The sequence below is a fragment of the Pipistrellus kuhlii genome, unplaced genomic scaffold (genome assembly GCF_014108245.1).
Source record: "Pipistrellus kuhlii isolate mPipKuh1 unplaced genomic scaffold, mPipKuh1.p scaffold_m20_p_14, whole genome shotgun sequence".
NCBI classification, from domain to species: Eukaryota; Metazoa; Chordata; class Mammalia; order Chiroptera; family Vespertilionidae; genus Pipistrellus; species Pipistrellus kuhlii.
In genome coordinates this window covers 6,764,979-6,778,111 of record NW_023425449.1, presented here as the reverse complement: position 1 = coordinate 6,778,111, position 13,133 = coordinate 6,764,979, and the positions used below count along the sequence as shown (strand labels likewise).

At 43.7% G+C, this 13,133-nt stretch overlaps 1 protein-coding gene across 4 annotated transcripts in view; it reads left to right on the top strand.

Moving 5' to 3' along the window:
- The first annotated feature begins 7,984 nt into the window (after nucleotides 1-7,984).
- VIRMA (vir like m6A methyltransferase associated) overlaps nucleotides 7,985-13,133 on the top strand; it is a 46,984-nt gene continuing 41,835 nt past the window's right edge. For 3 of the 4 annotated variants that reach the window (XM_036436520.2, XM_036436521.2, XM_036436519.2), the window contains exon 1: nucleotides 7,985-8,139. In XM_036436520.2, coding sequence (XP_036292413.1) covers nucleotides 8,077-8,139 — 63 coding nt within the window. In that variant the 5' untranslated portion in view covers nucleotides 7,985-8,076. The remainder of the gene's footprint in view (nucleotides 8,140-13,133) is intronic. The other variant, XM_036436522.2, reaches the window with a different exon arrangement.

Below are 13,133 nucleotides of genomic sequence, written 5' to 3'. Positions count from 1 at the left end.
TTATTCACTGAAACCGGTTTGGCTCAGTGGATAGAGCATCAGCTTGCAGACTCAAAGGTCCCGGGTTCAATTCCGGTCAAGGGCATGTACCTTGGTTGCGGGCACATCTCCAGTAGGGGATGTGCAAGAGGCAGCTGATCGATGTTTCTCTCTCATCGATGTTTCTAACTCTCTATCCCTCTTTCTTCCTCTCTGTAAAAAACCAATAAAATATATTTTAAAAAAAAACACCTATGTTATTCACTTGTCTTTATCTCATCACACTGGCATTGTATCAACTCACCTCTTCATAAGAAGAAGAGTAAGCACAGTGCTCTATTTTGAGAGAGAGAGATAGTCACATAACTTTTATTACGGTATATTGTTATAATATTTTACTAGTTGTTGTTATTAAACTCTTACCATGCCTAATTTATAAATTAAACTTTATCATAGATACTTATGTATAGAAAAAAAAACATAGTATATACAGTGGTCAGTACTATCTGTGGTTTCAGACATCCACTGGGGATAAGGAAGGACTGTTTTGTGTGTGTGTGTGTGTATCTATCTATCTATCTATCTATCTATCTATCTAGATAGATAGATAGATAGATAGATAGATATATGTGTTTTGAATTTCTACTAATTCAGTAGATCTAGAAAGGGACTAGGAAGCTTTTTTAATTTTTTTATTAAATTATTATCTGGGTATATATCTTACCATTGCCCCCCACCCCCTTGGGAAGCTTTTTAAAAAAATACATATTTTTATTGATTTTAGGGAGGAAGGGAAAGGAGAGAGAAACAGAAACATCAATGATAAGAGAGAATCATTGATCGGCTGCCTCCTGCACACTCCCTACTGAGGACCAATCCTGTAACCAGGGCATGTGCCCCTGGTTGGAATAGAACCTGGGATGCTCTATCCACTGCGCTAAACCAGCCCGGACTAGGCAACTATTTTTTTTTGTTTTTGTTTTTGTTTTATTTTGGTGTTTAAGCTCCTTAGTGTTTCTGACATTCTAGCCAGGTTGGGAATCTCTTTTATTTCGGGTCTGTTTTTAGTGCCCTGCATGGACTTCTGACCTATCTGTCTAGGCCTCTCTTTCTGGATAATCTGTTTTCAGGGAAGTTTTCCCTATAATCAAAACCAGGTTTCCGGTGGGTTTTCAACTTCCTCACTCCTTGGAACTATCCTTGTGAAGGTCATCATCACTTCTCTTTCTTATCTTGCCCTACGGCTTAGACACAGAGGCACACCCTCTTAGCTGGAGGTACATTCAGGTCTTTATTTCCTACCTCTCAGCTTTGTACTTCTCTGCTCCTTTGTTGGCTCCACTCCCCTGCCTCACTCCTCAAGTTCGCAGACCTCTGGCTGGACTCTCCTCTGCCAGGTCTGCACTTTGTCCCTGTGTGATCCCACTTATAGGCAGCTGACTTTATTTTTATTTATTTACTTAAAATATATTTTACTGATTTTTTACAGAGAGGAAGAAAGAGGGATAGAGAGTTAGAAACATCGATGAGAGAGAGTCATCGATCAGCTGCCTCCTGCACACACCCCACCGGGGACGTGCCGGCAACCAAGCTACAGGCCCTTGACCAGAATCGAACCTGGGACTCTTCAGTCCACAGACCAACGCTCTATCCACAGAGCCAAACCGGTTTCGACTGGCTTTACTATTATTTTTAATATGTTTTTATTGATTTTAGAGGAAGGGGGAGAGAGAAAGAAAGAGAGAGAGATGGAAACATCAATCGGCTGCCTCCAGCATGCCCCTAACTGGGGAACGAGCCCCAAACCTGGGGAATGGATCTGGTGACCTCTTGGTTTATGGGTCTGTGCACCACCACTGAGCCACACTGGCTGGGCTAGGCAGCTGGCTTTAAATACTGTACTATCCTTATGCTAATAGTATTTATAGTCCCATCCCTGACTTTCTTCAACAGGTGTCTACTTGACATCTCCATTGGATATCTCTTAGGCACCTCAAATTTACCATGTCTAAAATAGGACTCTGGATTCCCCCCACCCATTTCCACCCCAAATAACCGGCTGTGTCTGCAAGCTTCCTCATTTCATTTAACAGCACCTTCATCCACACAGTTGTTCAAGCTAAGCACCTAGCAGTCACCTATGATTCCCCTTTCCTCTCTCACCCACCTGTAAAACGAAGTCAAAATCTCTTTACTTCTCACCATCCCTCAGCTACAGCTCTAATCCATCCGCCATTGTCTCTCATGGAAACTATTGCAATTTCTCCCTAATTGGCCTCTTTGCTTCCATTCTTGCCTCCTTTGAGTTGACGCTCCACAGAGCATTATTCTATATAATAAAAGGCTAATATGCAGATTGTTACCTTGACGGGGAATTCAACTGGGAGTTTGACCAGGGGCCCCTCCCCTGGCCATCCCTGCCCCTAATAGGCCCTCCACCTCCTGGATCAGGGGCCCGGTCAGCTGGCCAACCTCCTGCATCCCCACCCCCTGGCTGGCCTGGCCCAATTGGCCCCAGTCTGAGTGGGCCAGCCAGAGTGCACCCATGCACGAATTTATGCACTGGGTCTCTAGTTAAAAATATAAATGGCCCAGCCAGCATGGCTTCGTGGTTGAGTGTTGACCTGTGAACTAAAAGGTCATAGTTTGATTCCTGTTCAGGGCCCATGGGGGCTCAATCCCCAGTAGGGGTTGTGCAGGAGGCTTCTCTCTCATCATTGATGTTTCTTTTTTTTTCTTTTTTGTTTTTTTAAAAACATATTTCTTTATTGATTTCAGAGAGGAAGGGAGAGGAAGAGAGAGATAGAACATCAATAATGAGAAAGAATCATTAATCGGCTGCCTCCTGCATGCCCCCTACTGGGGATGGAGCCCGCAACCCCAGCATGTGTTCCTGGCTGGAATCGAACCTGGGACCTTTCAGTCCGCAGGCTGACAGCTCTATCTACTGAGCCAAACCGGCTAGGCCCATCATTGATGTTTCTATCTCTCTCCCTCTCCCTTCCTCTCTGAAATCAATAAAACTATATATTTTAGCCGAAACCGGTTTGGCTTAGTGGTGGAGCGTCGGTCTGCGGACTGAGGGGTCCCAGGTTTGATTCCGGTCAGGGGCATGTACATTGGTTGCGGGCACATTCCTGGTGGGGGGTGTGCAGGAGGCAGCTGGTCGATGTTTCTCTCTCATCGACGTTTCTGGCTCTCTATCCCTCTCCCTTCCTCTCTGTAAAAAAATCAATAAGATATATTTAAAAAAATAAAAATAATAAAACTATATATTTTAAAAAATGTAAATGAAGTCAGACCACTCTCCTGCTGAAAACTGTCTAATGATTTTCAAGTAGAAAAATAACCCAACCCCTTATTATGGAGCTTTAGATAACAGAGTCCTGAACCCTCTTGGCATTGCTGCCCCTTGGCCTGAAGGTTCTTCCCAGAGATCTTTGCATGGAAGATTTCTCACCTTTAGGCCTTGACTCAGATATCACTAGGAGAGAACATTTTCTCAGTATCTTATCTGATGATTCTCCCAACTTGCCTACTCTTTCTTTCTTGGTATCTGATTCATTTTCTCCCTTGCCCTTTCCCTATCTGACAATTCTATCTATGTGTTTGTTTACTTGTTTATTACTGGTTCAGCCTGACAAGAGCACCTGCAAAGCAGATGCTCAATTAACACGTGTTGAGTAAGTCACTGGTATTCCAAGTATTCCATTTTTCTTGGGCATTGCATTTAAAAAAAATATATTTTTACTGATTTTTTTACAGAGAGGAAGAGAGAGGGATAGAGCGTTAGAAATATCGATGAGAGAGAATCATCGATCAGCTGCCTCTTGCACACCCCCTACTGGGGATGTGCCCACAACCAAGGTATATGCCCTTGACCAGAATCAAACCTAGGACCTTTCAGTCTGCAGGCCGACGCTCTATCCACTGAGCCAAACCGGTTTCGGCAGGCATTGCATTTTGAACTGGGATCACAGCTTTAAGATCAGAGAAAAGCAAGCTGGTGACATTTTATTTATTTTAAAATATATTTTTAATTGATTTCAGAAAGAGAGGAAGGGAGAGGGAGAGAGTGATAGAAACATCAATGATGAGAATCATTGCATTGACTGGCTGCCACCTTCATGCCCCCCACTGGGGATCGAGCCCACAACCTGGGGGGTTCAAAGGTCAACGCCATACCGGCTGGGTGAGCTGGTGAAATTTTCAATCATCCATTCACTGACCAAGTAGAATTTCTTCACCACACCCCTGAAAAAATCATACCACCGGTTTACACACCTCCATTTTCTGTCTGTACTTGCTTCTGGATCCCTTCCAGCCTTCCTGGGCGGTTCCCTCGGAAAATGGTTCTTCCTGAGTTAGACCATTCCCCCACCCTCCACAGAGGTTCAAATGCCCAGACGTACAGAGCCTTGTCTGCAGCAGCTTCCACCATGGGGACCCTTGTGGAGGCAATGCCAGGTTCTGCAGCTTGGATGAGCCTTTCTCAGCCTGCAGCTCAGCAGTTTCCGAGCCTCCCCCGCCTCAGCGTTTTGCTCCTGGTTGTCCATACCCTCACTCCTGCCTGCCTGCTCTCCTAGCCCCATGCTTCCTGTGCCTTCTCTGACCTGCACCTTTTCACGCTTCTCTACTGGCTAGATGCCTGATTCTACCTCCAGCTTCTCCCCTTCTGGAAACATCCCACCGTGACTGCTGCCGCAATTCTGCCCCCTAGTAGCTGAAACTGAGAATGCATTTTGGTAAATTCACACTCTTTTGCTGCCCTGTCCAGGGTGTGTTCCCTTTTTATTTTCCCTCCCTGTCCCTTGTTCTTGACAGGATGACAGTTACTCCCGGGGCTGGATTGAAAACCTGGTACCCCATGAAATGAACAGGTATTCTGGAAATGTTCAACATTTATTTAGCAAGGGCAGAAACTTGTTTTTTTCTTCATAAAAATTACTCAAACTAGCCAAAACCGGTCTGGCTCAATGGATAGAGTGTGGGCCAGTGGACTGAAGGGTCCCAGGTTCTATTCAAGTCGGGGGCAGGTACCTTGGTTGCAGGCACATCCCCAGGTGGGGGTGTGCAGGAAGCAGCTGGTCGATGTTTCCTATGGATACTTCTAATTCTCTATCTCAGACTTCCTCTCTGTGAAAAATCAATAAAATAAGAATAACAAAAGGTCTGGGACCCGGATGGAGGTCTGGGTCCTGGTAGGACATTAGGGCCAGGGAGGGACGTCTGGGCCCCTGGGGGCCGTCTGGTACCTCAAATGGACATCTGGGTTACGGAAAGGGTGGTCTGGGTTACAAATTGAGAACTAAACCCCTGCTACAAGTCTGGATTCTCCCTCCAGCTCTGAGGTGGTTAGGTAGAAGAAAGGAATAAATATTTATTGAACAATATCTGGTAGGCACTATATGAGATTTTACTAATTTACCATGGAGAAGGGTAGGTTAAAATATTTAAAAAATAAAACTATATCCAAATCACAGTTCAATTCCAAGTCAGGATACATGCGTGGGATGGGGGCTCGATTTTCTCTCATCTTTGATGTTTCTATCTCTCTCTCTCCCTCTCCCTTCCTCTCTGAAACCAATAAAAACACATATTTTAAAAAAGAATAGAAATCCCTATTACCATCCAAATGTTTGACATTTAGATAGCTGTAACAAGCATGGCTTAAGTTTGTAGGTTTGCAATTAAGAGAGTAGTCACTCATCTCTGCCAGCAGGTGGCATTCAATATTGCAAGTAGGCTTTGGAGTCCAAAATGTAGACCTTTTGCCCGAGATTTTAATTTTCAACATAATTTTTAAAAATTTAAATAATAACAATAGTAAACTTTATTAAAATAGGTTAACTTATTACCTCATTATCCTTTCCCCTCTTTATTTCTGTTATCAGAATTTTAGAGTATTGAGTAATCAGTAAACAATGAGTTCTATGCATCCCTGGTAGTCATCAGAGACAATTTTAACAAATTTTTATAATTTCTTTCTTTTCAATGTGTCTTCTCATTCTCTTCTTTTCCATGTCCACTGCCAACAATACAAATCCCGTCACATGAATTTTTTTTTTTAAAGACTGACTGACTTTTTTAAAAAATATATATATTTTATTGATTTTTTACAGAGAGGAAGAGAGAGGGACAGAGAGCTAAAAACAACGATGAGAGAGAATCATCGATCAGCTGCCTCTTGCACACCCCCCACCGGGGACGCGCCCGCAACCAAGGTACATGCCCCCGACCAGAATCGAACCTGGGACCCCTCAGAGGCTCTATCCACTGAGCTAAACCGGTTTCGGCTCACATGAATTTTTAAAATAAATTTCTTCATGACCTCTTTGCTTCCAGGCTCCTTCTATTTCAACTCATTGTAAATGTCACAGAATGATCTTCCTGGCATTATCTCTTCTATATTCACATTCTCTTTTCAAAAAGGCCAATGCTCAACTCAATTCCTCAGTTCACTCTCCCCATACGAGACAAATTCCAATGTGGAATTCAAGGCTGTTCTCCATAGAACATCATTCGATATGTAAAACATGCACAAAATAGAATTCTATACGTGATTTAAAATAGTGAAAAATAAATCAGTTCATTCAAGAAACACTTCTGAGTGTTTACTGTTGTGTCAGAAACTTGGGATGTGTTGGCGGACAGGACACGATCACATGTTGGAAGCTCACAGGGTACAAGGGGGACACGCACCTGTCAGTAAATAAGGGATAAAGTGATTGGGCACGAGAGCTTAATATGTGAGTATACTGAAGTTACAAATAATAGACTATCCAATCTATTGAGGGGAAAGAGGAGCCAATAGGGTCAGGGCGGATGTATATGCCACATTTTGTTTACCATTTATTTGTTGATGGATATTTGGGTGGTTTTCACCTTTTAGCTATGTTCTGCTGTGAATATGTGTGTACAAGTATTTGAGTACCTGTTTTCAATTGTTTTGGCACATACCTAGTAGTGAAATCCCTGGATCATATGATAATTTTGTTTAATTTTTTGAAGAATTGCCAAACTGCTTTTCAAGGTAACTGTACTAGCAATATAAAGGGATTCCAATTTCTTTATTTTTAAAAAAATATATATTTTATTGATTTTTTACAGAGAGGAAGGGAGGGGGAGAGAGAGCCAGAAACGTCGATGAGAGAGAAACATTAACCAGCTGCCTCCTACCCCCACTTCCCCCCCACTGGGGATGTGTCCACAACCAATGCACATGCCCCTGACAGGAATCGAACCTGGGACCTTTCAGTCTGTAGACCGACGCTCTACCACTGAGCCAAACCGGTTTCGGCAAGGGGTTCCAATTTCTTGACATCCTTGCTAACTCTTATTAAAAAAAAAAAAAATTATATATATATATGGAGAGAGAGAGAGAGAGAGAGAGAGAGAGAGAGAGAGAGAGAGAGAGAGGGAGCTATCCCCATTGTGGTTTTGATTTACCATTCTCAAATGATTAAACTTATCTTTTGCTGAAACCGGTTTGGCTCCTTGGATAGAGCGTCGGCCTGCGGACTGAAAGGTCCTGGGTTCGATTCTGGTCAAGGGCATGTACCTTGGTTGTGGGCACATCCCCGGTGGGGAGTGTGCGGGAGGCAGCTGATCGATGTTTCTCTCTCGTCGATGTTTCTAACTCTGTCCCTGTCTCTTCCTCTAACCTTTTCGTTTTGAGACACTATTCTTCCCTCAATGCTGCCTCTTCCTGCCAGCCCTACAAAGGCTCTTGATGACCGTTTCACCCGGCATCCTTCTCACCACCGCGCTCTCCAAAGCCTCCTTGGCACTCAGGCTGCCCTGGCGGGCGCCGTGGCTGAGTAACGCGAGACAACGACAGGACTTGGACCACTGGAGCCACCGTAGCCGCCGGTCCCCCCTCGGCCTCTCGCCGCCGCGCTGGAGGGGGCGGGGCCAGAGGCTTCCGGCGGCACCGCGCTTCCGGATAGGCCGAGGTTGGCGGCCCTGGCGCTCGGGGCACCGGAAGTGCGGCCGCCTCTCCCTTTCCAGGGCCGCGGCCGCCGCGCCGCCGCCGCCGCCGCCGCAGTTACAGGGCTGCCCCGGAAGTCCTCCGCGCGCCTCCCGTCCTCGGCAAACATGGCGGTGGACTCGGCGATGGAACTGCTATTTTTAGATACTTTTAAACACCCCAGCGCCGAGGTAAGGCTTCGCTTCTGGATTCCGATTCTGCTTCTCCGCTGTGGGACGTTTCCAAAAAAAAAAAAAAAAAAAAAAATCCTGTAGGCGCGCTTCGACGCTCCCTCCCGCCGGCGGCCTTCAGTGCTGCACGTCCACACCCCCTCCCCCAGCGGGGTGTGGGCACCACGTCCGCGGAGGGCAGCGGGGCCGGGCCGTTGCTCTGCGTGGTCCTAGGCCCCCGCGTCTCCGGTTGAGGTGGCTGCGCTGCTCGCTTTGCGCCCCTGCCCCCCTCACCCCGTCAGCTTCGGGCCTGGAAGATACCTCGGTTCTCGGGGGTCCGCTCAGGTGGAGTTTGGGAGGGTCCCGGATGGCCTGTGTTTGACAGCTGCTCCGGAGGCCGAGCGGGTCGCGATGGCTTCGCGATTCCTAAATCCCTCCTCCCAGGTCCCTTTTCTTTTTAAAAAAAAATATATATATGTATATATTTTTTTTTATTGATTTTTTTACAGAGAGGAAGAGAGAGAATCATCAATGAGAAAGAGTAATCGATCAGTGCCTCTTGCACACCCCCTACTGAAGTACATGCTCTTGACCGCAATCGAACCTGGGACCGTTCAGTCCGCAGGCCGATGCTCTGTCCACTGAGCCACACCGGTCTCGGCCGCAGGTCCCTTTTCTAACGGGAGCGAGGCTGCCCAGGGGTGACACCCGTTCGGCTTAAGAGTCCCCCGTGAGGACGTGACGTCTTTGCACGGAAGGGCTTTGCGTGGGGGCCCCCTGCGAGGGGGCGGATGTTCAGATTTAATTGCTGTCAGTTGCCAGGAGAGTCGTTTTGAGAGGTGAAGGGGGGGAATTGCGGCGTCATGTTTCCGAAGTGAACGGAGCGTTCAGGATGAGCGTTACTCATTTGTAAAATAGACTTAATAACAGTGCCTGCCACATAAAGTTGAATCACATGTCAATCACATGGTTTAGGTACAAGGCACTTCGCAATTGCGTGGCAAAACTTAGTATTCGTATTACCCTCCACCGTGACTAGTACTGTTATTATAATCCTTATTATTGTTGTTACTGTTAACGGTGTACTTTCTCTATTTCTCCTTATGATCATCGGAGGTGGGTGGACATTACATCCCGTGGAAGGAGCATTTAGGGCGGCACAGAAGAGCAGGAGAGTGTCAATTCTTAGCCTGTTTTGGAAAAAATATGGGAGCAGGGAGATGAACGTCATGATTTTGTCCGAGACTGACTTGGAGCCGAAACTGGTTTGGCTCAGTGGATAGAGTGTCGGCCTGTGGACTCAGGGGTCCCGGGTTCGATTCCGGTCAAGGGCATGTACGGGTTGCGGGCACATCCCTAGTGCAGGAGGCAGCTAATCAATGTTTCTCTCATTGATGTTTATAACTCTCTATCCCTCTTTCTTCCTCTCTGTAAAAAAAAATAATAAAATATTAAAAAACGAACAAACTGACTTGGACACCAGAAGGGAACTTGGCTGTGTTGTGTACACACAACTGTGAGACATTATTAAACATCTAAAATGGGGGGGGGAAAGAGAATGAACATTACGTCCATAGAGAAATTTTAAACACCTCAGAGCCCACACTTTCTTTCAGTGTAAACGTAATCCTTTTAGGGAATGTTCTTTCTTTGGAGATAGCAATGATAGAGGGTAGTGGTTGTATCGTAATGCGCTCCTTGACAAAATAGAGCCAACAACGTTGGCTTTCTAATTATTTTAACAAATGGTTCATAGGTCTGTAAAAAAAAGTTTGGAAACTTTTGCATGTTTTACTAACAATGAGTTCATTTGTGGTCTCTGATTTCCTGTGGGTCAGTTAGCTCTCTGTTCAGTGATCACACTTTTCTGACTAATTACACCTAGGCTTTAGAAAACTCAGGATGGAGGCAGCAGAATTGGATCAGAACAAGCCCATTATGTGTACGGAAATAGAGAACAGTTAAAAATGAAACAAGCATATGATGAATTAGTGTAGGGAAATTGGCGTTCACCACTTATATATTTAAGAAGCTACTACTTCTTTATTTTTAGACAAACATTGAGGACCAGGAAGGATAGGACCAGTTGTGTGGTGGTAAATACCTTCTTCTGGCAATGATTGGGAAAGGCTTAGTAGAGATCATATTTGATCTGAGTGTTGAAGAAGTGGAAATTTGTGGGGGAGATATGGAACATCGAGATGTTTGTTCTTAAGACGTTTATAACTTAAGTATTGGAGATTCGGACCACAACATTATAACTTAAGTTAGAATGTTTGATTACATGAAGAGACAGAGTGGGAATTCCTTGGGGTTTATCACCTTTATTTCCAAAATGCCCATCACTTGTTGACATATTAGGACCTTAATCAATATTTACTTAGCTCCCTTTTTTGGTTCAAATAAAGGCTGGGTGAGTTTAGAGGAGGGAGAGATCACTTCATTTGAGATTATCAGGGCAGAGTTCATCAAGGCACTCGGCATAGGAACTTGGTCTTTGGGTGCAAGATTGTAGACAGGAGGGCATTCTGGAGTGGTCACTCTTCCACAGTGGTGCTGAAGGTAGCAGTACACAGTGACACCTGAATGACAGTACTAACACAGGTCATGGAAGTTGTGGAATGCTCAGCAAAGGAGTGTAAACTTTATTTTGTAGGAAATTGGTAGCTTTTAAGCAGGTAAATTATATGATTAGTAAAATATATAGGTAGGTTAATCCCGTGGTTGGCAAACTTCGGCTCTCGAGCCACATGCAGCTCTTTGGCCCCTTGAGTGTGGCTCTTCCACAAAATACCACGGTCTGGGCAAGTCTGTTTTGAAGAAGTGGTGTTAGAAGAAATTTAAGTTTAAAAAATTTGGCTCTCAAAAGAAATTTCAGTGGAACTGTTGATATTTGGCTCTGTTGACTAATGAGTTTGCCAACCACTGGTAATCTATCAGTAATATTAAAAATGGTTCAGAAATATTTAGAGGTGACAAATCATGACAAAAAGATTAGAGGAGTAGTGAAAGCTAGAGTTAGCAAATGGGCAGTAATCATTGTTAGCTTTAAAAAAAATGTTTTTATTGATTTTTAGATAGGAAGGAAGGGAGAGAGAGAGAGAGAAACATCAATGATGAGAGAGAATCATTGATCTGTTGCCTCCTACATGCCCACTACGGGGGATCAAGCCCAAAGCCCAGGCATGTGCTAAAGTTTCACAAGGGAAATATTTAGGATGCTAAATGAATTGCATATTGTGTTTGTGGTTTGTTTGCCACTTTTTAAAAACTAAAAATAACTTATTTTAGTAAATTTAAAAAATATTTTCTATTGATTTCGAGGAAGGGAGAGGGAGAGAGAGAGAGAAACATCAATGATGAGAGCGAATCATTGATTGGTCCTGATTGGGGATTAAACCATAACCTCCTGGTTCATAGATTGATGCTCTACCACTAAGCCACATTGGCTGGGCTATTTTGGCAAATTTTAATTTCATTATAGAAAAATTAAAAATTATAAAAAGCAAAAGCTTTCATAGTTTAACTTTTCTTAGTCTCAGCTATTATTAATTAAAAACTTTCCCCCCCAAGTCCTCTAGTAAATACATACAGGGTAGGGCAAAGGTAGGTTTACAGTTGCAAGTATGTGAAACGGTTTATTTTTGTATTATTATTTATTACTGTATTTTCTATATGAGCAACTGTAAATGTACTTTTGCTCCATCCTGCATATGCTTAAATGTATACATCCATCATCCACTTTAATGTACTGATACTGTAATACTATTTTGTGATATCTTTACTGATGTATAATGTATCTTTTATAAATCAAGACGTACACCTATATAACATTTTAAAAGCAAGCTTCATTTTTAAACAATTAAATTTGTTTTTTATTGATTTTAGAGAGGAAGGGTAAGGGAGAATTAGAAACATCAATGATGAGAGATAATTATTGATTGGCTGCCTCCTGCATGCTCCCCACTGGGGACTGAGCCGGCAACCTAGGCATGTGCCCTGACTGGGAATCAACTGTTGACCTTCTGGTTCATAGGTTGATGCTCAACCACTGAACCACGCCAGCTGGGCTTAAAAATATTTTTTTTTTTTACTAGGTAGTACATGTTTGAGGTACAAATTCAAAAAGTACAAAAGGGTATATAGTAGCCCAGCTGATAGGAGATTTTGGATATACGAGGGAGAGGCACCTATCTAGACTTGATCTGGCTCATCTTTCAAGATAAAATTGACATCACAGGAGTGTGGGAAGATTCTAAGCAGAGACAGTAGCATAATAGAGGTGAAAAAGAACATGGTATGTTGGGCTATACATTCGGATTTGTTTTTAAGACCAAGGAGTTTGGCCTAGGAATAGTAAGGAGCAAGGTAGTGATACATTTACATTCTAAAACAACCTCACTGCAATAAATGCATTGGAGAACAAGAAATAAAAACCACTTATACTCTATTGGTTTTTTTTTCCACATTGGAGTGCATAGTGTCTAGAACTATGTGACAGCATGAATGGAGGGAATTGCATATACTTGAAAACAATTTAGAGGTTTAGTGAATAAGACTTGATGTTTGGATGAATGAATGAATGAATGAATGAATGGTTTAGGTGAAAAAGAAGCCAGGGATGCTAATAGTTTCTCTTTAGCCATTGTGTGGGTAGTGGTGCTCTCACTGATACCGTTGGCCTTGTTGAGTTTGTGGTCTAGGGGGACATTTACGAGGAGATTTCCAGTTGGCAGTTGGATAGAGTGGTCTGGGACTCAGGAGAGAGGTCCTAGATCAGTGGTTCTAACAGTTTGCTACTGTTAGTGAATTGTAATTATGTGTTTTTCGATGTTCTTGGGCTCTACAGCAGCGGGTCTCAACCTGTGGGCATACAAGGGAGAGGCACCTGTCTAGACTTGAGGCCCACAGGGTGAGAACCGCTAGCAGGGTCGCCTATGTCCATCGGAAAACACAGATATTTACATTATGATTCATAACAGTAGCAACATTACAGTTATGAAGTAGCAAGGAAA